Source organism: Bos indicus x Bos taurus, chromosome 16 (assembly GCF_003369695.1).
Source record: "Bos indicus x Bos taurus breed Angus x Brahman F1 hybrid chromosome 16, Bos_hybrid_MaternalHap_v2.0, whole genome shotgun sequence".
Lineage (NCBI taxonomy): Eukaryota > Metazoa > Chordata > Mammalia > Artiodactyla > Bovidae > Bos > Bos indicus x Bos taurus.
The window spans coordinates 60,639,623-60,663,618 of record NC_040091.1 but is presented as its reverse complement, the minus strand read 5'-3'; the positions used below and the strand labels follow the sequence as shown (position 1 = coordinate 60,663,618).

Below are 23,996 nucleotides of genomic sequence, written 5' to 3'. Positions count from 1 at the left end.
GACTAAATCTCTCCCAGACTCCATTTCCTTACTTGCAAAATTGTAATAATACCCCCCTCCAAGGGCTGTTAAGAAGACTGAATAGATTAATTTTACAAGAATGCTTCTAATAATGACCAGTAAATAGTATGTATGTAAGTATCCGTTTAAAAAATCAAACTCCTATTGTACAGTAGAGGCAAAAGCTGAAAGCGCAGCAGTGAAATCACGTGATCAGATCACACAGCTAACAAGTGCCTGAGCTGGGCTATAAATCCCAAGTCAATCTGCCTCCAGAGCCAGGGCTCTTGGCCAGTGTGTCCTCCTCCCTCTCAAACCACCCATCCCTGAGCGCCTTTGCATGAACACGGGTCCCCTGCCCCTGGTTATTAGAGGGATGGAGGGAGTATAGTGGGGAGAGCTATTCCAGTGAACATTCATCAGTCATCTCTACAGGCATGACCCCAGGTGTGGAAGGGGACCCCAGAAGGGCCAGGCATCCTTCAGCAAAGCTCCCTGCTCCTCCCACCTCCATGTTTCCCGTCTCAAGGCTGAGAGGTCTGGAGAAAGCTCAGAGTGTTCTACTGTGCTTGGTGAGTTTCAGGAGGAGAACCACCCAGATCCAACAGTGGTGTTAATTTCATCCCCTCCTTATCTCCTAGCACTGCCTTGGAACATCTCCCGGGCACTGGCCTGTCCCACCTCGGGACCTGGAATAAGCCCAGGGGCCTGAGAAGCTCATGATGTAGCCACAGAATGGCGGGCTGTACACAGCAGGCTGGGATGGATCTTTATAAAGTGCATACTCTTTGCCAGTTACTCACCCAGGTTCTTCCCCTATGCTGTCTCACCTGCTGTTCCCAACCACTCTCTGACAAAAGGTAATTATCACCACTTCAAAGACAGGGAAATGAGATCAGAAAAGTTGACTAACGATCACAGCCATATCACATAAGTAAGGGGTCCCCACCCTCCAGGCTGCAGACTGGTGCCTCCTGTCAGATCAGCAGTAGCATTAGATTATAAATAAAGTACACAATAAATGAAATGTGTTTGAATCATCCTGAAACTATCCCCTCCATTCAGTTCGTGGAAAAATTGTTTTCCACCAAACCAGTCCCTGGTGCCAAAAAGGTTGAGGACCACTGATCATAAATGTTGGAGTGGAGATTCCAACCAGCCTGATTTTGTTATCTGTTTCACCTGGGAAGGGACCCCATATCCTCAAGAGGGACTAGATGCTCTCTGAGGTTCCCTCCCCCTGATTTGTTACTCCACTTCTTTGGGGGTGGGGTAGCATAGGAACAACACGAGCTTTGGAGGCAGACAAACCTGGTTTGAAGTCCTGCTGTACCAACTTACTGGCCGTGTGATTTTCGGCTTGTTATTTGACCATCTTTGTTAATTAGAAAAATTAGCAACTATATGTGTCAGCAATCTAGCAATGCTTAATAAATAGCAGATGTTATTATTTTCATTTTCCATGCAAACGTGTGTGCTCAGTCGTGTCCAACTCCTTGCGATCCCATGGACTGTAGCCCTCCAGGCTCCTCAGTTCATAGGATTTCTCAGGCAAAAATACTGGAGTGGGTTGCCACTTTCTCCTCCAGGGGACCTTCTGGACCCAGGGATCGAACTCTAGTTTCCTGAATCTCCAGCATTGGCAGGCAGATTCTTTACCACTGAGCCATCTGGGAAGCCCTCAGTTGCCAAGAGGAAGATCAAAACGGACAAAAAGGCTTTAAACGGAAAGGTCCAGCTCCTACACTTCCCCACTTCCGCCAGCAGGGGGAAGGCCAGTGCTGGGCTAAGAAGTGCACAGGACCAGCCCTGCTCTTGAACTCAATGGGCTCTCTCTCCCACAATGTCTATCCTGGAGATGCAGGAACCCTGCAGGCAGCTCACCTCTCTGCCCAGGTAGGAGCCTTCCTTTTCAAAGATCAGGGCCAGATACTCTTCATTGTTTCTTGCAAAGAATCCAGTAATCTCCTCCAGCCTGCAAGAGACACCGCTGGCAGTCACTCTTTCTGTGGTGAGAATAAAGCAAAACTGCTGGTGACAACCGTCCTGGCAGACACAGTACTGTGGGGACAGCCACACACATCTGCTGTTTTCACACAAGGCTTCGCGCAGTCTCCATACCAGCCTTCCAGCAGGAGTAAACCAAACACTGATTCTCAAAAGATTCTCTGTTACCTAAACCTAAACTAATGTCTGGTTCATTTCACCAAGCTATTTGGGTTGTTTTTTCAGAGTCAGGAGTGAGTATGGGCACTCTAGGGAGGAGACCTGGGGAGGCAAGCTTTGAGACCAGTTATTTCTATGCTCTGGCCCAGGGTACGGCCCAGACTTAGAACTGCAGTTTTTATTGGTCCCCTAAAAGACTGGTGTTTATTAGCTATCAGACACAAGTCTTAGTCTGTGCCAAGTCACTACCAACTGGGAGATTTGCTTTTTCCTCTCCTGTAGCAGGCATAAAAGAGGAATTAAAAAATCAGAAAGTCCTGGGTACAGGAGATCTTAGAAGCCATCTAATCTTATCTTAAGATTTTTTAACCTCCTCATTTTAAAACAAGGAAACTAGGGTCCCAGGACAAAGGTGGAAATTAATAAGTCAAATTTTATTATTCCCCCCAAAATCAAATAATTAAGATATAAATTGTTTTTAAAATGCAGAGTTTCAACAGAAAACAATTACATAATGCAAAAATGATCTGTGTCCTTATTTCAATAAAAAAGCAGAACCTCATCAGACACGTAACAGTACATGATGGCCTCTACTTTTATCCTCAAACTGATGATCTGTCTCCCTTCTCTGGATCCAATGACACAACAGCTGGCCAATGGATTCCAGCCCAGTGATGGTAAAAACGACATGCCAGAGAGGTGGGGGCCAGAGCGTGCCCCAGTGGGTGGATGGATACTGACAGCCGCTGAGGTGGTAGCAGGTGTCCCCCAGGCTGGCAGAAGAGCAGGCCCTGCAGGCTGCTGTCCACACAGCCCACCCCCAACCCATTCATTCCCTCTCACACTTCTGGAGTAGGCAGCCCACCTTCCATTACACATCTCTGCCTCCTCCCTAAAGCTCTTTAGAAGGATCACTTTGAGAGAGGCTGGCAGGTTTACCCAGTCAACTGTTCTTGAGATCCCTCTGGGCCGAAAGGCACCATGAGGGAAGTGTGGGTATGAGAGAGAGAGACATAGAGACACGGTCATTGAGAAACGTCAGAAGTGAGGGGCGGGGCACAGGCTGGCTTGGGTGTTTCCTGCAGAGATGGGGTCTACTTATGGAACCCCCAAACTGCACCAAGACTAGATATTCAGTCCAGGGTCTCCTGGAGGCCCTCTGGGAGGATGAAGAATTGGGAAAGAGGATAAAAGAAGCATTGTGACTTGGATTCAACAGCCACTGACACTTGGAAACACAATCTCTCAGCAGGGCCTCAGCTTTCGAGACACCAGCACACACACTTAGGGGGCCCTAAGCCCAGTGTCTGCCTCCCGAGGCCCTCTCAGCCTCTGGAACCTTCACTGTGTCCTGCAGCTGGGCACCTCCAGCAGTCCTGGCTGGTACTTGCATCTGTTCCTTCTTGGCCCCTCAGGTGGGCTGTCTCCTATCTGGAGCTCTCATCCAGAAGGGCAGGACCTCGTATTTTCAATCTCCCTGTCTCCCTCATGGGGGAGTTAGGGCCAGAGACTGTGCACCCTGTTATCTTGATTTCCTAGAACAGAGGCAATCCTGGGAGGCTGCCTGAATCCCAGCCACTGGATGCTCTGCAGCACGAGGGTGGGGTGGTGGGGTGGGGGGCGCAGAGTCAGCTCCCCCTCCCCCAGGCACAGCCACGGCTCAGGAAAGGAGCACCTTCATCTGACAGGGCTTTGTGCCTCTCAGTTCCCCGTCCCATTTCCTCTAAATGGCATCTGGTCTCCCTTTTTCCTCCCCACGCCCACCTTCTCAGGGACCCTTCCTCTGTCAGACTGAGCGACATCCTGTCTCATTCCTCAAAGGTTCCTGAGCACAGGTTGTGAGAAGCAGAGCAGGTATGACCCAGAGAATCCCGGCCCACCCTTCCCTTCCCAGCTGGTGGGGTGGGCCCTCTCATCCCGCTCAGCCCCAGGAAGTCAGGGCTTCTCCAGCAATGGGAAGCCCTCCGCCAGCTGCTCGCAGCGGCTCCGGGCTCCAGCCCACTGTACAGGTGTCCACAGCACAGGCAACAGGAGAACCCAAGCCACTGCCCAGCCCTGCTGTCCCCTCCACCCTCTCACTGCCATGCCTGCCATCCTGCCACCCCGCCCCGGGCCCACCCCGGCCCCAGCTACCTGGCAGGCTCCAGCGGGGGACAGGCCGGGGGCCACGTGTCACTGTGGGACTCCAGGGCATCGATGAGCCTCTCCCGAAGCGTCTGCACATCAGCTCCGGCCACTGTAAATGATGATGGGGGAGGGGAGTGATGAAGGGGGCAGGGGATGAGGAGTAGGGTGCAGATCCCAGCTTCCCTCACAGAAGAAAGGGCCCAACGCACGAGCTAGCTCTGAGCAAGACGAAGCATCTGTCAGTCCTCCTCCACGTGAGGCAGGTGGGGGTCACCCCCGGCCCTAAGCTCGGCAGAGGGACCCATCCCTCAGGGCAGGAGAGAGCGCCCCAAAAGCCCTCCACACGCTGTCTGGCTGCTCCTCTGGGTGCCCATCCCACTTTGACACAAGGGCCATTCTGGGAACACCTGACCCCGCTTCCCAGGACGGGCTTCTTCAGCCTCGTTTTCCCGGAGGAATCTTCCAGGCTGGCTGGGGAGGGCAGGTTCAGGAGGACATCCCTCTGGCTTTCCCTGGGGCCCTCCTCCCCCTTCAGACCTTGCTGGGCTCTCTCTCCCCTCTCAGTAGAAGCCCAGGTGAAGGAGGGAGAGGAAGACGCGGACAGCGCCAACGGGACCCCGAGAGCCGGGACACCCACCTGAGAGCGTGGTTCCTGAGCCGGTCTTGGAGAAGGCCTTAAAGAACTGGAAGCAAACACACAGGCAGGAGTCAGTGGAGCTCCGAGTACCACAGCCACAGCAGCTGGGCTGTGGAGGCCCAGCTGTTTACTCAGCGGGGCGGCTATGGGGAAATGACTTTTGTGAGCCTGTTTCTTGGTCTGTAAAATGAGAGGAGGAGGTGTCTGCTCTTGGAGAGCACCCGGGTTCCTCTCCCCAGTGTCCTGCGCCGGAGCCCTGCCCCCACAGCTCTGGAGACCCCAGGGAAGCTGTGGCTCAGACACTTGACTGGAGGCGGCCTGTTTCTACGAAGCTCAGGGACCCAGCATGTAGGACTAGTAAATAGCTCCTCTGTGACTAAATGATGCAGGCCCGTCTGAAAAAATAAAGTGAAGTCACTTCATACCCCCAGCCCCACCCTGGAAAATGTCAGCGGCCTTTGGAGGCCATCTGTCCTGGTTCCTTATCTTGGAAGAGGGGCAGAGAGGCTGGCGTCTCTGGCCTCCAAGGACTCTCAGCCTGGTTCGGCACACTCCAGAAGGGAGGCGTCTCCAGTTCAGTCCTACTGAAGGGTAGGCTTGAGCCCCTGAGGAAACAAGCCTTGTAACACATGGGCCGGGCTAACTCTCTCCCCATTCGCATGACGCCCAGGGCCAGCCTGTCACCGCCTTGGGCGAGAGGACACAGGAGGGCACCTCAGAACCCGGGCTCCCGTCTCAGAGAGCAGCCAGAACCCCGGCCTGGGCTCAGGAGGAACGGAGTTGGGTCGTCCTGACAGGTGGCTACTTAACTGCCTGAGGGAGAGCCTGCGGGCTAGGGAGAGGTCTCTTCCTGAGGTCCCTAACCTCAGGGCTACCTGTAGCCATCTTGGGCCCCCGTCTCCAACAGCAGGGCCGTTCGGTTATCCAAGCTGGTGCCTGAGTGCAGGCCCTCGGGTCTACCAGGCCTGGGTTCAAGGCCTGGTTCTACTACGCTCTTGCTGTGTGACCCTGGGCAATCTGTCCACCTCTCTGAACCTTCTCATCTTTAAGATGAGGATGACACTTGTCGACCTTGGAGAACTGTGACAATTCAATGACAACTCAAGTGCTTAGCATGGTACCTGGTACAGACAGCAAGAAATCAACACATGTTAACATCATCATCCCCTTTCTTTGTTCCTTTTAAATACTAGGAAACACCGATCAGCTGGACCTGTCTGTTCTTGCTATTTGTAGGTAGAAAACTAAAATGTGGAGGCCACCTGCCCGCCTCTCCCCCGTGAACAGCAAAGATGTGGAGAAGTCACGCACCTCTCGCCACCTGAAATCTGCTCCTGCTGACCTCACCTGGACCCTGGACCTGAACCCTGTTTTATCCTCTCTCTACTTACAGCATTAATATAAACTTCTATTCTGGGTGAAAACCATTCACTGGCACATGCCACTTGTATTCCCAATAGTGTTCTTTGTAGATACTGAATATACTTTGAATTAAGAAAACTATATGCCATCCTTATACTTGTAAAAACGAGCACACTTTTCCAGGCTTATGACATGAGATCAAGTAGAGAGGGCATGTTATAGGCTGATTTTGTTTCTCAGAAACAAAATAAAAGACACACCTACTGGGGGTTTGGTTTGCTCACAAATAATATCCCAGAGGTTGGCCTCTACAGCTGCAGTTACGCAGAGTGATGTGGTCCTTGTACAGACAGGACAGATTTCAACTTGCTTCCATAGCTGTAAAAACATGACTGACACCATGACGCCTTAAGCCATGTGGCTTTTCCGTGGCAATAGTTGCTACTGTCCATTACTGAAGAGTAGTGTGGTGACTCTTCTTCTTCAACCATCAGGTCTCCAAGATCTGAGCAGGGGCCTTATGAAAAGGGGGTTGGCATGACCTCCATCAAACGTGAGCCCCCCAGACCCAAGCTGAGCCTTCTGAAGGCCGTAGCCATGGGCAGTGGGAAGTCAGACAGGGGCCTGAGTTAGGGGCTTGCAGGAACTCCAAGAGCTCCCCTCACACAGCCGCCCCTTCTGTCCCAGCCACCTTCCAGAACAATGTCACCGCCGGAGTGCTATTTCCCGCACCTCACACTCTAGAGGAACTTTTTCCTATCGATCATTCTCTTTCACTTTTTACTTAGTCTACCAGCTCCTTCACTAAGCCTACAAATAGACTCAGATCTATTTTTTTAAAAAGTTAAAAAAAAGAGAAGGGACAGGAAGGGATGAAGGATGGGAATGGAGGCTTCTCCAGTTGTGGCATGTCCCATTTTTTTGCACCGCCAAATTTCTCAGAACAGTGTACTCTGCCTTCCCAAGAAGCCAGCCGTGGCTCAGGCCCCCTCGACTCAGCTGTGAGGGCTCCAGGAAAGTTAGGCTGACCTCTTTGGCCGCCCAGTGACCTTCCAGCCCTTCCTACTCTCTCCGCGGTATCTGTCGCCACCGCTGCCTGCTTCTCCTCCCCTCAGCCAGGGCTTTTTGGGCCACGTCTTCCCGACACTCTCCTTCTCCACCTCATGTCATCACCCTCCCTTGGTTTGCCTGACACCACCCAGGCCTTTGTGGTCATCTTCACAGCCTTCCCTTTGCCCTCGTCTCAGCCTCGTCCTGGGCTCCTCCCCTGTGCCCATGGCCCCTGTCATCTCCTGCCCCAGTTCTCCTCCCGCCATGCATCAGACCGTGGCACTCTGCTGTTTAAAAAGCGCAGGGAGCCACTGTCACCAACGAGGGGCTCAGTCTCTGCTTTTGAATGAACGAGTGAATAAACGGGTGAATGGACAGACAAACCCATTATTTGTCTCCCTGGCTGATGTCATCTACTTTGTCCCAACGCTTTGTGACCTGAACCCTGCCTCAGAGCCTCAGTTGTCTTAACTTCTCTTTCTTCCAGATGTTGGCACCCCTCCCTCAATACACACACACTCTTGGAGACTGAGTCAGCCCTCCCCCAACCTGTTTCTACGCCCAGCTCCTCCCTGCCACCCAGCCCAGGACCTCTCTCTCCCCCAAGCCCTGTGTTCTGTGAACCTGACCTTTGTGACACTTCTGCAGTTCTCGAGACCAGATGCCTTGTCTGAAGTAGGGCCTACCCCCTACTTCCGGGACCACTACAACTGTCTCTACCTGTGCCCCGACTCATGCCCTAGAATCAGTAATACACTCCATCTGTTCACTCTCCAGCCATCACCTCACCGCCATTTTGCAAGGATTTCTAAAGGACAGTTCTGGTCTGATCACGTCACTCCTCCTAAAAAGCCCTTCCATCACGCCCTACTGCCAAGGAATAAAGTGTGAACTCGCAGCATCCGAGGCCTTCCAGGATCTGCCCCCACCCACACTTACCTCCCACTGGCCCCCTATTTCTTACACTTCAGCTATTTTGAACTTGAACCTGATCTTTCCACGCATCCACCTCCCAACTGGGAGGGCAGGACGACAGCTTCTTCACCTCTGCAAGCCCCACAGTGCCTGGCACAGTGTCAAGGACATGGAAACCCTCAAAAGACATTTGTTCAGTTGAATAGAGAACCTCTGCCCTTTGATCAGCTTGGAAGCTCATGTAAAAATCACATTAAAATCGAGTCAGGGCACATTTTTGTCCTCTTATTAATATGCATCCTTATTAAGTCAGCTGTTGGAGGCATGTGCTGTACCCAAGGGAAACTACCACCTTCCTTGGAAACAGGCCATTAAGATGCCAGCAGTGAGTTTTCTTTCCTCCAGGAGCAGTCAGCCCAGTCTCTTTCCTCTCAACACTTTGCCCAGGAGTTTCTGCCTTCCCCAACCATGGGGATCTCCCCAAAGGTGGGTGACCGGATGGCCTTGGGCAGGTCTTTGCCAACCTATCCAGGAACAGCTGCCTTCCCAGGGGGCAAATAAGGCTAAGCAGGAAGTACATTTGCCAGTGGCAACCATCAGTGGCACTGAGTCCAAGCCTTTGAAACAAGTTTTAAGGAAAATGACCTCCAAATATCTTACAGTAAGCCTGTAAGATATGCACAAGCTTAACGGTTCCTACCCTGTGGACTGTCCATGGAGAAGATGCCTAGAAGAGCATGAGTGACTGCTGAAAGCAAGCCCATCTCCTTCTCTGGAGAGGCTAGAGACATCTTTCTGATCCCTGTGCCCCAGCTCCCTGACATGTCACCATCTAACGAGAGACACAAAATAATAGCCCAGACTGCAACCCCTACTCCCAGCCTTGAATTCCAGGACGGGCCATCCCTGGGCTCCCTCCTCCCGGGGCCCTGCCTCAGCCCCCACAGGAGCCTCTACTCCAGCCAGATCAGCCTTCTCAGCTCACTACATGGCTCTGCCCACAGCCTCTGCCCTCACATCCTCCCTGCCCATGCTCCTCCTCCCTCCCAGCCAAACCTGATCTGTCCTTCACATCCTGCGGAAGTCCCCCTCCTCTGGGTGCTCCTCCTCCCACACGAAGGGCTCTTTGACGTGGGAGGGAGAGTTCAGTGAGCCCAAACTCTCCCTGCGTTCACCACAGACACGTCACTCCCTGCCTGGCAACTAGCTGGGCACTCCAGTGCCCTGTGGACAGCACTCTCCTGTCTGGCCAGCCTTGCTTATCTTTCTGGCTGTGGCTTACAGGCCTGGCTTCTCTGCAATGGTGAGCACGGGGCTGTATCCACAGAAAACACTCACTCCACAGTTGCTGACAGATGGACTGCCTCAAATGCAGCATCACAGAGGGGCTACCATGAGCCCATGGGCAACCGGAAAGAAGACCACTAAGATTCATGGAACTCTGGTGAACACCGCAGTGCCTTGGCAGTCTCACATGTAAGACCTCATTTCACACGTGGCAACGATCTATTAGGGAGATATTATCATCCCATTTTTCAGAGGAGGAAACTGAGGCCGGTGGCTAGGGCATTGTTAAGCAACTTTTCGAGTCACAGTAAGAGGGGAGCCAAGATTTGAACTTGTGTCGATTATCTCCTCAGAATCTTGCAAAGGGAAGACTTCTGTCTGCTCCCACGCAAGGCTGCTGCTTCCTGTAATCTTGATCCCAGCCAGGCCCTCGGCTACACTGTTCCATTATCCACTGAGGGGCGCTCCTGTGACTCATGGCAAAGCCTCCCTGACCCCAGGTTCTAGCTTCTAGGTCCCCAAGCACAAGCCAGAACCTGCTTCCAGCTATCCTCTCCCTCCCTCACCTCTGTTCTCTTCCAGCTGGGCACAAGCTCCCATCTGATTGGGCCCTGATGCAGCTGGCCCGCCCTGCAGGGCCAGCTGTTTGCTAAACAGGATGGGCTGGTGGAAGCTGTTTGCTCAGGGTGACAAGGGGCAGGAAGCAGAGGAAAGGGACAATGACACATGTCACTGGGGGTGGCCAGACTCCTGTGTGGGCCTGTCCCCTTTACACTAGCAATACTCTCTCTTCGGCCTATTCATCATCTTAGAACTTTCAGCCTTCGTGGGTGGGGGTGAGGACGGGCCCCAGTTCCCAGGGGACCAGGGCTGTCTCCCTGGCCGGCTGGCAGCCAGGGCCACCTCTGGGCTCTGCACTGCGTTCCAGGGAGTCCAGCCACGCTGCTCACAGGCACACTGGGCTCTCAGGAGGCCAGAATTTCTGGAGATTTGGAATCTGAGTAGTGCTTCCCAAACACCAGAAGCAATCTAGCAGTAAGCTGTAAAATCAACTTAGTGAATCACAGCCAGTTTTTTTTTTTTTTAATAAATAGAATAGAAAATATCAATGTGTACTGCACTTACTAAGAACATTGTTTTATGAAACGACTGCTTTTAGGGACAACGGATCCAAATCGACTTCTGGATCTCCTTGTAAATATCGCTGGCCACAGTACCAAGATCTGAAAGCCACTGCTTGGGGCCTTAGAGCTGAGATGCACCAGTAGCTAGAACTACACGCACCCTGGCCCAGAGCCCTGAGGCCAGGGCACAGAGTGCCTCTCCCTGCCAGGGCTGAGCGGCGGGCTGCCTGGGAGAGGCTGAGAGGTCACCACTCTGGTCTCTGGAGTTCTGAAGAAATAGACAGGTGACTCCCAGCCCAGCCCCGCCTGGCCCGGCCTGGTGCTGCCCGTGTGGAGGCAGGAGAGGTCAGGGAGCCCCGCTCAGGGGCCCTCCCAGCGCCCCTCCCACAGCCAGCTGGGCGGCTGGGGAGATGAATCACTTGAGGCACCCGGGCTGCGTGTTCTGCGTGACTCGGGTAACTGGATCTCCTGGTGTGGCTGGGCCGCCTCCTTCACACCCACTGAGCCCCAGCCTCTCCCAGACACAGAATGTCCCAGGTGCCAGGCCCCACGGAACCCCCCAAGAAGGTCCCGACCTGGCCATAGGCCCATCACCAACCCTCTTCCCAGGGGTTGGGCAGTAGCTGGACCCCTGAGCAGAACCCTCAGTGGGACCAAAACTCTGGCCTGTGAACAGGGACTCCTGCCATCACCCTGACTCTTTTCCTCAGCTTCCCACAAGGGGTTGCTCACCCTGACTCATCAGAAAGAACAGAAGGCTCCATGCTGCCCCTGGAGAATAATTTTGAATATTTCAAGTTACATATCTTGGGGCTGGGGATAGGGGAGTGGCCCCATCATGGGAGTCTTTAATGTAAAAGAGATGGTTAATAGAAAATGTCTCTGCTGCCTCCTCTAAATGATAACAGCAGCAGCTGCTGCCTCAGGACACCTCCCAGGCCAGCGGAATGGGGGCTTAGGGCCCTCACCCTAAGTGGTAAACAGGAGTGTGGGAGGGAGCTCTCTTGGGCCACAGAACCCTGAACCCAGCAGGAGGTCACTGGCCATGAGAACAGGACCATCTCATGGACTCAGAGCTGGAAATGGCTGGAGGAGAATGTGGACTCAGAACTGGACGTGGCTGGAGGAGCCCAGGGTCTTACTCTCCAGAGGAATTCACCAGGTGTCCTCAGGCTCAGATATGGTTCAAAGTTCCACCTGGCAATTGAAGCCCCTCAACTCAGAGATCTCTTGTTCTGGGGACAATGCTTGGCTTTTCAGTCTTCAAAGGCATTTCCTGCTTAATCCTAGTGGAAGCAGAGGAAACTGCTTTTCTAGATACCATTCTCGGGGGCAGGGGGGAGCAGGCTAATTATCTATGGCTGGAGAGAGAGATGCGGATGTGGATTCTTTAATTTGGAGGAGAACTAACTGGATTACAGCCGGACCTGAGCCCTGAGGAGGGCACACAGCCTTGCTGCTCTGGGCTTCCCAGGGCCTCTGACGTGAGAGCCTTGGAAGGCGTCCAGATGCTAACTAAGTGGCTGATGCCCTGTGGGGGGCAGGCAAGGTCTCATCAGAGCACTCATGCTGCCTGCAGCCAGAGCCGGGTGACGGGCCGTCATGTGTCGACTCCTGTGATGGGTATCCCTGCAGCCTGAGGCACGGGGCTAAGCCTCTCCAGACAGGTCACTTCTGAGACACTCAGGTTCAAGGCACTGGCCTGAGGAAGATGAGGCCTGCCAGTGTCTCTCGGGTCCTTTTTGGGGAGACCATGTGGTCCCCTGAGTCTGATCCTGCCCCCAGGTATGTCAGAGCCTAAACCCTGGTTTTACATGGTTGAGATCAGCCCTCTAAGGCTGGGAGGTCGGGGGGTGGGGGCGGGGGAAGGAGTTGATTGGAAAGAGGCTCCCAGGAGCTGGGAGCTCTCATCAACCTAGGGGATGATCACTTTTCACAGCCAAAATCTGTGGGTCCCAACACGACAACACACAGCCAGCCCCTTTTTATAAAGGGGAGAAGGTCACACACCACGTGAGCCTCTTCCTTTTCTGCCTCCCAGTTCACATGCCTTTCTGCCTCTAGAGAAGATGTCTCATCAAAGCATAGGACTCCAGGGGCTGGGATCTAATCAGGTCAGGCCCAGAAGCCTGGGAGGACCCCCACGGAGCTCAGCTGGGCAGATGCCAGGGAAGCACGGGGCAGCCGGCAAAGTGCTCCAACGACACTCCCCCCTAGGCCCGCATTGCCCTCTCCCGGTCACACACCCTCACGGTCGGGAAGCCAGGGATGTTGAAGTCTCTGCAAACTGCGCTGTTGGTCTCCTCAGCACAGTCCAGAGCAGCGAGATTCAGCGCCGGCCTCCAATCTGAAATGACAAAAAAAAAACCAAAACCCTGGGGTAAGTACACGCCATCCCCACCAATGCCCACAGTGCCTGTCCCAGAAGCTCTAAGGAGAAAGGTCGCCCCTTCTTCAAAAAAGGGCCTCTGAGATAGCTGGGTTATTCTGCATTTAGCCTGTGCTTAGGGCACAGTTACCCAGCACCAGCAGCCTACTCAGGACGGCAATCTGTGTTTCTCCATTATTCGGGGATGGAGGAGGGACACATGGGCTGAAGGGAGGTGTGAGACCAGCCTGGCCCTCCTGGGGAAAAGCCTTTGGGAAGTTGCCTCAACTGCTGCTGGCCTCTAGAGAGGGTCAGCTCCAGAAGGGTGAAGAGCATGCCTCAGGAGTTCTGAATTCCCCAGTGGACCCTCGGTGAAGGCTTCTGTGGCCAAAGGTGCTGGCTGTCAGCCCCATTTGGGTGGGTGGGACACAGGGCGGTGAGGCCCGGCTGCCCAACCAGAGATGAAGGCACAGGTCTAGAGGAGGCGGGCGAAGACACCTGGGACCTAGAGCCGCTGGGAAAGAAGCCCTGAGGCCAGGTCTGGAAGGAGTCGAGCAGCACCCCAGGCCAGTTGCTTGGGCACCCTGCTCCTTCGTCAGGCCCCAGGCCATGAGTCTCCCTCTGCTGGAACTTACTGGCAGAGAGAACAATGGCACCGATCTGGGCCGCAGCCCAGGACCTACGAAACAGAAAACAAACTCATCAACCAGGCAGGCCTCGCGAGCTCCAGCTCCAGGTCAGGTGCCCCGGGAGTACCCACCAAAGTGCCACGTTATGGTGAGGCTGCTCCTGCCAGGCGGGAAGACAGGCACATGAAGCTGCACAGACCGTGAGGTGGCAATGGAAGGGTGGTACCATGCTGAGTGGCACAGGGCCCTGGAGGAATGTGGCCACAGGGGAGACCAGCCCTGAGGACCATGCAGGGGCCTGGCAGGAAAGGTGGGAGTCGAGTGGAGCCTCAACAGTCATCGAGCTGCCAGGGAACCAGGGAACGGGGTGGGCAGGTGAGGAGCAGGTGGACTGTGAGGGCATGTACACAGACCAGGCGGGCTGCAGAGGCGCTGCTGGGAGGCAGGCAGGGGCCAGCATAGGCGTGCAGGCAGGGGGTCTGGGCTGACTCCCACAGCACCCTGCAGCATGGGCATTTCTGGGCATGTAAGGGAAGGAGCAAGCCTGCCCGGGGATTCGGGGAGCCCACATCTTCCCCACAGGGCCCTTCACCTCCCATCTGGAGCACAGGATGGGGTGCGGTGGAGGGTGACACAGGCAGCCCACCCAGAACCCACTAATGACAGGAGACTAACTGCCAAATAACATCCCCAAGACCCAGGACCTCTGACCTCGCCCCAGAACTGTCCCTTACAACATCTGAAAAACCATCGGATCTCCCAAGAACTGTTTATGCCCAGAGGAGCAGGGTCACCCCCACTTCCATGACAGAAGAGCCAGGATACCACTGCATACCCTGAGCCAGCCCTCAAAGGAAAGGCTCTGAAGGTTCAAAGCAGCCAAGCTGGTCCTTCTAGAGGTGACACAAGGGAGGGGGTCTGGGACTGTGAGGCAGGCCAGAGGCAATGCCCACTTCCTCCCCACCCCCCTCCCCCTCTGCTTTCTGGCTGGCAGTCTCCTCTTGGCACTGAATCCTGGTGGGAGAGAGACGTGAGGATGGGGGAATAGGGCATGAATGGAAGTGTTCTGCAGAGACAGGTGAGCCCCAGCCTGTGATGCCATTTCCCCAACGTTCCCCCATCTCATCGAACCCCATTTAGGGAGCTCCTGGCTCCCCTGGCACAGAAAGACAGCCTTTTGACCTACAAACGCCTGCCAGCCCGAATGGCCTGTGTCCTTTGGTCTGACATCTAGCTGCAGGGTGGCCTGCACAAATGGGGCTGTTGGTCACTGGTCAGGGTCTGCTCCGTGCTAGGCTCGGGACAGGAGCCCTCCTGCCTTCCCTGCCACTCTGCTCTCCCCATCCCCACCCCCACTGTGGGCACCACGTGGGAGGGACAGAGTCAGGCAGTCCAGCCACGCGGAACCGCTAATCCCAAGCATCGTCCGTGTCCTGTCCACCCTCCCTCGCAAGTCTCCTCCCGCCCACTCCCTAGTCTAGTCTCCTTTTCCTGCTCCTGGATTCTTTATCTCTAACCTCACCTCTAACCACCCTCCCAGTGAGCTAGTGCAGGGTTTCTTGTCCAGATGAAATGTCTCATTTCCCTCCTGGCCAAAGTTCTACTATGCTCTATCACCGGCTTAGCTGGCCTCCAGTGATCTTTCCTATCTGCAGATCTATGTCACTCTCTATTCAATATTCTTTGGTGGCTCCCATTGCCTCTAGAAGAAAACCTATAGGCATAAGGCCTTTTTTGGTCTGGTCCCTCCCCACCCAGCATCCCCTTACCACTTCCCCAGATCATACCCCAGGAACTCTGAGGGTTTTCTTCTTTCTTAAAAGCACAATGCTCACCAAGGCTACTCCACGGCCACCTATACCCTTCTAACAAACTTCCAGTTGTCAGGTACAACTCAACTGGAACAGGATTTTCCCCTAGAAAGAGTCACCTTCCAAGCCCAAGGCTCAGGACCCTGTGTTCGTTTCCACCACACAATTCCAAGCCTGTCCATCCCACAGCCTGTCCATCCTTGAACCCTCCTTGCCAAGCTTCCGCATTATCCTGAACTCAATAGGTTCTCAGCGACTATTAAATGAATTACACAACTGACCCCTGTCCAAGGGCTGCTTCAAAGAATCCACCTGCCAAGGCAGGACCCAAGTTTGATCCCTGGGTGGGGAAGATCCCCTGGAGGAGGGCATAGCAACCCACTCCAGTATTCTTGCCTGGAGAATCCCATGGACAGAGGAGCCTGGCAGGCTACAGTCCGTGGGGTTGAAAAGAGTCAGACATGACTGAGCAACGTAGCACGCAAGGGCCACTCCAGGGCTGGAACATCTCCCAGCCACATTCTATCCTCAGGTTCAGGTAAGGAGTGAGGTTAATGCCCGTCACCTGCAGGAGAAGCAAACTGCTCAGGGACGGGATGGTGCCCTGGATCACAGACAGAGCACCCCAGAGCTCCTTTCTCTGGCGCCTCTCCTATCCAAGGGAGGCCCAGCAAAGTGTGAGAAGTACAAGTCACCCCACAGGGTCATCTAGCACATTCCAGGTTTGGCTTCTTCAGCTCTGTGTCTAGGGCTCTGGTCATTTAATTTGGGGAGACCCCCAGGAAAGATCCAGCTGTTCTCAAGAGAGTCAACAAGTCAATTAGATCTAAGGGCGGAAGAGAGACAATTTTGAGTCCTTCCAACAGTGAGGGCCCCTGGCCAGGGGTCTCTCAGGGCCACTTGGCAGGGTGACCGAGGACAGCAGGCCTCAGCTGCTCCTCTCCTCTCAGAGACTACAGGCCGCTCTCCCTCAGGCCAAGTTGTTGCTTGCTGCTCGCTGGGGAATGAGGCTCTCAAGGGACTGGCAGCAGGGTGGCAGGGGGTGGGGTTAGGACTCAAACTTGCTGCTCACTGGGGAATGAGGCTCTCAAGGGACTGGCAGGGGATGGCGGGGAAGGGGGGCTGGTTAGGACTCAAAGCTAGTGTTCCATGAGCACCCATGGCACACTCCAGATTCTCTCACCCCACCACCACCCCGGGCACCATTTCCCCTTGGTCGCCAAATGAGGACAGGGACCAAGAGGTCTCCAAGGGGCCCAAGGCCTACCAGACCCAAAAACCCACTTTCGTCCCTCTACCTCACCAGGGTCAAGACACTCCCTTTGTATTTTTGCCATTTGCTCTGATCACAAAGGGCTTCCCTGGTGGTTCAGCAGGTAAAGAATCTGCCTGCAATGCGGGAGACCTGAGTTCGATCCCTGGGTTGGGAAGAGCCCCTGGAGAAGGGAAAGGCTACCCATTCCAGTATTCTGGCCTAGAGAATTCCATGGACTGTATAGTCCATAGGTTCGCAGAGTCAGACACGACTGAGCGAATTTCACTTCACTTCTGATCACAACCTTCTCCATGAGAGAGAGAATGGTTAAAACGGTTTCCTCTTCTAGCTACACACCATTCTCTGCAACACACAAGGGTTGGTCAATATCACAGACTCAGCCCTTACTCAGATGATGATATCAGGCATGTTAGGTTATTGCATGCCTTATTTATGTAGTTTAATGTGCACAACTCCGCTATGAAAAAGTAAGAAGGTATTTAGCTCTAGACCTGCTTTCTTAGACTGTAAAATAGAGATCAGATAACTGTGCCCAAGGTACATAACTAATCAGTGGTGAATATGGGATGAAAACCCAGGATTTGAGCCTCTCTGTTGGTCTCGAGAGGGCCCAGGACACAACAGAAAGTTGCTCTGTTCAGCCAGGAAGCTCAGAGGGGATGGGATGGGGAGGGTGTTAGTAATGGGGAAGGCTGAGGTGGGGGGGGGTGGGGCGTGGTGGTGGTGCCTGGGAGTTCTCAGCTCCTGGCTCCTGGAAGTCTGCGACTCTTCTCTTTATGCCTTGATTCCCTCTACCTCTAGGAAATGGAAACCCAGTGCCTCTTCTTACCAGCCCCAGCCCGAGGGGGAGAGGGAGGCTGGGGCCAGTCAGGTGCTGGGAAAGTCCAGGCTGAGGAATGTTTCTCAGGAATATCAATGTCAATACCTTAATGAGCCATAATGACCTACACAGATCTGGTTTGACACTAGTCACCGCAGGTCTGACGATTCATCATTCTAGTAACAGCACCAGGAATAAAGACGGCCTTATCTGGGTGCCCCGCTGGTAAAGCTAAGCCACATTTAAGGGAAGCTGCCCTGCTGTCAAAAAGGAACACAGCTGGGTGGAGGAGGCTTTCTAAGGTTTTGGGTGACTTAATACCACAACCTGCAGGCCTAACACCGAATAATCAGCAGACTCAGCCCAGCCCTCCTCTCTATTCAATTACTGCCCTGGCAAAGTAACCTCTCCACTGCCCAGAGTGTAAGTGAGCAAATGGAAGGGCTGAGAGGGGAGGCTAGGGTAGGCAGGGGACAGCTGTAGACCTTGGGGTGGTGGGAGAGGGAGACCTTGGGGTGAGGGGGGTGCACCCCTTCCGGAGTCACGGGCAGCGTCCCCGCCCCCACTCATAAGACCGGGAAGGGGCACTGGACCCAAGGCCTGCTCACGGCTGTCACTGGCCGAAGCACCACGAGCACCTCACGTCTCCTCTCTGGGTCTGTTTCCTCACAGGTCAAAGAGGGCCGAGATGAAGGTCTCTCAAGTCCTTTCCAGCTCTGATACCCACTCCTGCCAAGGGGAATGGCTGAGACCTCGGAGGGTGATGCAGCCTGGGCCTCTATTCAGGCAGAGGCCAGGCCTGCCCCAGCCACAGGGGCCAGTCGGGTGGAGAGGTCAGAACGCGATCCCACCTGAGTCTCTAGGGAGTCCTTCCGACTCAGGGAGCCGGAGCCCGGCCTAGGCTGTTCCCACCACGTCCCCTCCCCCTTGATGCCAGCTTCTGGGCCATGAGACCATGACATGGCCAAAATGCCTTCCCTGTGCCTCACGCTGGCTGACACCCTGGGTCTGAGTCAAGGGGAGCCACGGCAGCAGCAGAAGCCCTGCTCCCCACGGCCTCATGGGGATCCCGTGAGGCTCATGTCCCCAGTCTGCACGGGTGTTCAGTGAGCGGCTGCCCTGGGCCAGGCTCTACACCAGTAGTGCAAGGGTACCAGCAGGATGCAAGGGCCACACCTGGGAGAGAAAGGGAGGGACCGACACCGCTCGCTGTCACTCAGCACCCACGTCTCACACGTCTCATCTCCTCGCTCTTCACCTGCGTTACCCTTCCTCCATCTCCCGCCTCACCACCTGGCCTGGCTCTAAAAAGTCAGGAGGAGCTGTGTGCAAGAACCTCCTCCAGTGCAGACACAGAGAACAGACTTACAGACCCGGGGCTGGGGAGGGGTGGGCGGGGAGGAGGAGAGGCTGGGACTAATGGAGAGAACAGCATGGAAACACATACACGGCCATATGGAAAACAGATAGCCAGTGGGAATTTGCTGTATGACTCAGGAAACTCAAACTGGGGCTCTGTGACAACACAGAGGGGTGGGATGAAGTGGGAAGTGGGAGGGAGAGACTCCAGAGGGAGGGGACGTATATGGATACCTATGACTGATTCATGCTGATGTACGGCAGAAACCAACACAATATTGTAAAGCAATTATCCTTCAATTAAAAATAAATACATAAAAAAAAGAGAGAACCTCCTCCAGCATCTGTGTAATCTTGGGAAAGTTACTTAACTGTTTTGTTTTAAACAGGACTATCTGTTGCTCAGATGTCTTCTCACAAAGATTGTCTAAAGGCCTGTAATGGCCAATAAAGGCCCTTAGCACAGTGCCTGGCAGAAGGCAAGTGTGTAATAAATAACTATTTAGATAAAGGCCTCTGTGACTTTGCCCTTCCCTGAATTCCCACAACAAGAAATGGCTAAGCCATGCTCCTTTGACCCTTTTCAAATATAGCTTCTTAGGGGTGCCAATTTCCCTGCTGGGTGATTTACCCAATAGTAATGTAAACAGTGCTTTGTACACAGAAGTCACTCAACAAATATTTGCTGATTGATTAGCCGGTAAAGAAGCCTGAAGGTCTAAAAGGAACACAATTTTCCCAAATGTATGGTGAGGTAACAAGAGCTGCTCTGGAGTAGAAAGGGATGATCTGGGTCCTTAGAAACAGGTGCTTTGCCCCAGGGTAACAACTGCCCCAGAGAACCTAGCCTACAGGTTACTGAAGAAATGAGCCCTGGCCAGTCAGATTGAATGCCTGAGGCCAACTCGGCAGGATTGCACAATTTTCTCCCCCACTTCCACCCCGCCCATAACCTTCCACAGTCTCACTGCTCCTACCCAACACATTCATACCAAAGGCAGAGGGCAGGGGCCACAGGCCCCTGGGCCTGTGGTGGTGGGAGAGCAGCCCTCTGCTGGTCCACAACCAAACTTTCTCAAGGAACCTCAGAACACAGAGGTGTTGAAGGGCCTCACCAGGAAACACTTCCTTGGACTGGAGTGGAGGCATTCTTTATCACGGCAACACAACACCAGATTCGACAAGTCAGTTCCCCCAACCTGATCCTGCTTAGGGAGCTGACACCTCCATGGCTCATGAGAGACTCCAGGTTTTCACCTAAACCTCCTACCTCTCATGGACTGCGGTTCATCTCCACAGACACCATTTTCCTTTCTAAGGGTAAGTTTTGACTTGCTTTTTTTAGGGAAAGACTCTTACTTCCTACAGTGGGGAGAAGACCCTCATCTAGGAGCAGGCAGGGTCAGTGTCTGGATGTACAATTCACTGGAAATCTCTAGGTTGCAAGAGAATGAACTCATGAGTCAGCTGGAAGGTAATCTTTCTGTCCATCACTCTCAAGACCTAAGAATCTTCTAGATGGAGTCCATCTGTAGCCACTAAGGACCTCTTATGGCCTCAAAGTAGAAACTGACCTAGGACTTTTTATGATGTTCAGGACCACAGTGTCCCCTGAACACCTAACACTGCTTAGGTGTTCAGATTCCACGTTCAACATTCTACCTGCCTCCTGCTTTGACCAGATGTGTAGATATCACTGAAATAGCATGAAGAACTGCTGAGAAAAGGCACATTTAGGTGACAGAACTGTAGAGGCCTGCAGACAAGTGTCTATATGTAATTTGGAGGGAAACTGGTTTATTGGTTTTGTTTTAAAATAACTTTCCAAGACCATATGGCTAGACCATATGATACATCTTTCCATCTGGCCACTTCAGCAACCACTGTGCAAGCTGCTCCAGGGAAGAAGGGGCCTGAGTTTGAAAACCAACATACAAATTTACAAATGTAACATCTACAACATCTACAAATGTAACAACATCTCTGTGTGTTGGTCACTCAGTCATGTCCAACTCTGTGTGACCATAGCCCACCAGGCTCCTCTGTCCATGGGATTCTCCAGGCAAGAATACTGCCCTCCTCCAGGGGATCTTCCTGACACAGGATCGAACTCGTGTCTCTTATGTCTTCAGCATACACAGGTGGGCTCTAGTGCCACCAAATGCACTACTCTACCGCAAACAGTTAAGTTTATCAAAAAAAATACCAACAGCACAGCAGGGGAACAACAGCTCCAGTTGTTTTCTCTCCAGGAAGAGGCCTATTCCCTAAAGACAACTGCAGTCTTCATTCAGTGACCACTGAAGGCCAGGAGCCCTGCTAGGGCCCTAGCACCATAAGCAGGAAATAGCTCCACTCAGAGCAGCATATCAGAAATACAGCACTACCACATACCAGCCCCGCCCAAATACCCACCACCCGGGCTAGACAGATGGATGACCCCACAGGGATCCTGACTTGCAGAAAGGAAACTGAGATACTGTACATCGAGTACTTACTCAGGAAGCTGACATTTATTGTAGTAAGCACTAGATAAATATAAATTACTATGGTTGCCATATTTATTCAGCTCCAAAACTTAAGTTTTTAAAAACATTAACATTTCTGTAATGGAGGATGCCTTTAAATCCCTATCCATCTATTAGTGATCATCTTATCCCTCTACCTCTCAGGCTGATAGTAAAAGAATGGCAATTGACGGTCTCTTTAGAATGAAGAAAACATGGTATTAGCGGCCAGGCCAATGAATGGTAAAATGGAGTAAGGGCCAAAGACACACCAAGAGGCTGCCCTCAATCAGGCCTCTGGGCTCCTTAGGTTAAAGCAGAAGGAAGGGGAGACAGAGGAGGGCCCAGAAACTAAAGCCGGAGGCAGCAGGTCAGGAGAGGCCTGGAAACAGGAAACAGGGAAACTCTGCCTCAAAGATAAAGCTGAGAAAGGAGTCTACGTACCAGCTGGGTCTGCTAGCCAAGGGGTGGGGCAAGGAAGGAGGGAGTGGGGATAAGAGGGCAGTCGAATGAGTACTGATCCCATCGCAGCTGGGGAACTCGGTAGGAGGGGTGCTGCTGCCACAAGGCTGAACTACAGGAAGCCGTGTAAGGTGTCAGCGAGGAGGAACAAAGGCGACCACGTCGCAGGCATGGGGGCCGTAAGCCGGCAGAAGACTGACATGGAAAGCAGGGCAGGTCTGCGGACCCAGACCGCGGGAAGAGGGAGAGAAATTCGGGACATCGGCCAAGGGGAAAAAGAAAGCGAAGGGCGGGAGCTAAAGATGGAGCTGAGAGCTGGGAAACTGGGCGCGGGGGTGGGGAGGGGGGTGGGAGGGGCAGAAAGAAAGATGGGCGGAGGTGATGGGCAGGGGGAAGCGGGCAATGCCGAAGGGGGCTCCGCAAGGCAGGTGGCGGGGATCCGCCCGGATGGGACGAGGAGAGCGAGCCTCCCCCCACCCAACCCCGGCACCCAGTTTCTCACCTTTAACGTCGTTGGCCAGTGCCTTCCACGTCGGGGCAAAGGCGATGCAGTGGCCGCACCAGGAGGCGAAGAACTCCACCGCCCAGGCGCTGCTGGAGCCCAGCACCGTGCTGCGCACCGTGTCCGCCCGCAGCAGCGTCAGTGGGTCGGAGGACGAGTAGAGCGCAGAGCGCGGGGCCGCGCCAGCGCCGCGCACCGCCAGCAGCAGCGACAGCAGCATCAGCAGCCGCGACGGCGGCGGTCCGGAGCCGCGGCCGCACCACCCCATCCTCGGCCGCCGCGCCGAGGCCACCGCTGCGCACAAGTTTTCGGAAGACTTGGAGCTCAGCGGCTCCGCCGCGGCACCTCCTGCCTCCGTCGGGAGGTGGAGCCCGCAGACCCCGCCCGCCATGGTCCGGCCCCGCCCCTGGCCCCGCCCTCTGGCCCCGCCCGCCGGCCAGAGAGCCGACGAAGGCAGAAGCCCGGCGCTGGTCTCCCCGCCCGGCTGCGAGCGCCTCTCTTCGCCGTTCGCCTAGACCTCAGAGCTGCTCGGGTTCTCGCCTCCGCCTCTTAGAAAAGGCGGAGAGCGCAGCCCAGGCCCTCGAGCCCCGCCCGCCAAATGATAGGTGTGGAACATCCGCTGGGGCAGAGTCCCGGGCGACAGAGTCTCTCTGGGCGACCCGGGGAAGTTGTTTGGCTTCTCATGGGCCCCGTATCCAACGGAAAAGGAATCCGTTGGAATGGATTGGACCGATGGACGTTGTTCCCAGAAAGTGCTGGGGATCCCACCAAGCGACGAGAAGTTGTGACTTAGAAGCATGTGGGAGAGAGGGAGGGGTGGAAAGACAGTCTCTTGAGTGTGTAACCACAATGACCCCACGGGGATCAGATGTGTCCACACCGCCTGAGGCCTGTGACCATCCAAGGAAAACATATTTGAGGGCTTCCTGATAATGAATTAGAAGCCCCCTCCCATCATAGACTGGACTGGATTGGCATGGCCCATTGGGTGGCGTCAGAGTTTGCTCAGCGCGCAGTTCTGGCCACCTGGCTCCCAGCAGCCCAGGTCCCCCACATCTAACCCTCCAGTCTGCTCCAATGCTGGGTTATCTTCAGGGGAGCAGGTGTTCCTCAGAGTGTTGTCACAACTGATCTTTTTCGTCTGTGCCTCCTGGGTTAGCCCACCTTGCTTGTAAGTCTTCTGAGACTAGATTTGTTATTCATTCAACATTTATCTAGTAGTTTCTTTGTGCGAGGCGCTGCTGTAGGTACTAAGGCTAAGGCAGTACATAAAATCAAGACTCTACAGTCATGGAACCTACATAGACAAGGATAGAGACATAAATGTAGATCCTGTGTTGACAAAGGTTCTGAAGAAATGTACGATGAAGTAAGAATAAAGTGACAGAGGAAGTGGTATTTTATTTGACAGAGGAAGTGGTATTTTATTTTAGATAGGGAGGTCAGGGATAGACCCATCCCTGATATTTACAGGGCCAGGGCAAACAGTGCAAATGGAGATAAACATATCATGTGTGTGTGCTCAGTCATTAGGTCACATCCGACTCTTTGCGACCCCCATGGACTGCAGCCCTCCAGGCTCCTCTGTCCATGG

At 54.0% G+C, this 23,996-nt stretch overlaps 1 protein-coding gene across 2 annotated transcripts in view; it reads right to left on the bottom strand.

Moving 5' to 3' along the window:
• QSOX1 (quiescin sulfhydryl oxidase 1) overlaps positions 1–22,808 on the bottom strand; it is a 41,567-nt gene extending 18,759 nt beyond the window's left edge. For both annotated transcript variants that reach the window (XM_027565481.1, XM_027565482.1), the window contains exons 1-5: positions 22,403–22,808; positions 12,915–13,015; positions 4,931–4,976; positions 4,300–4,402; positions 1,885–1,975 (exon numbers count right to left, since the gene is read on the bottom strand). In XM_027565481.1, the coding sequence (XP_027421282.1) occupies positions 1,885–1,975; positions 4,300–4,402; positions 4,931–4,976; positions 12,915–13,015; positions 22,403–22,793 (732 nt within the window). In that variant the 5' untranslated portion in view covers positions 22,794–22,808. The remainder of the gene's footprint in view (positions 1–1,884; positions 1,976–4,299; positions 4,403–4,930; positions 4,977–12,914; positions 13,016–22,402) is intronic.
• Positions 22,809–23,996: the final 1,188 nt, after the last annotated feature.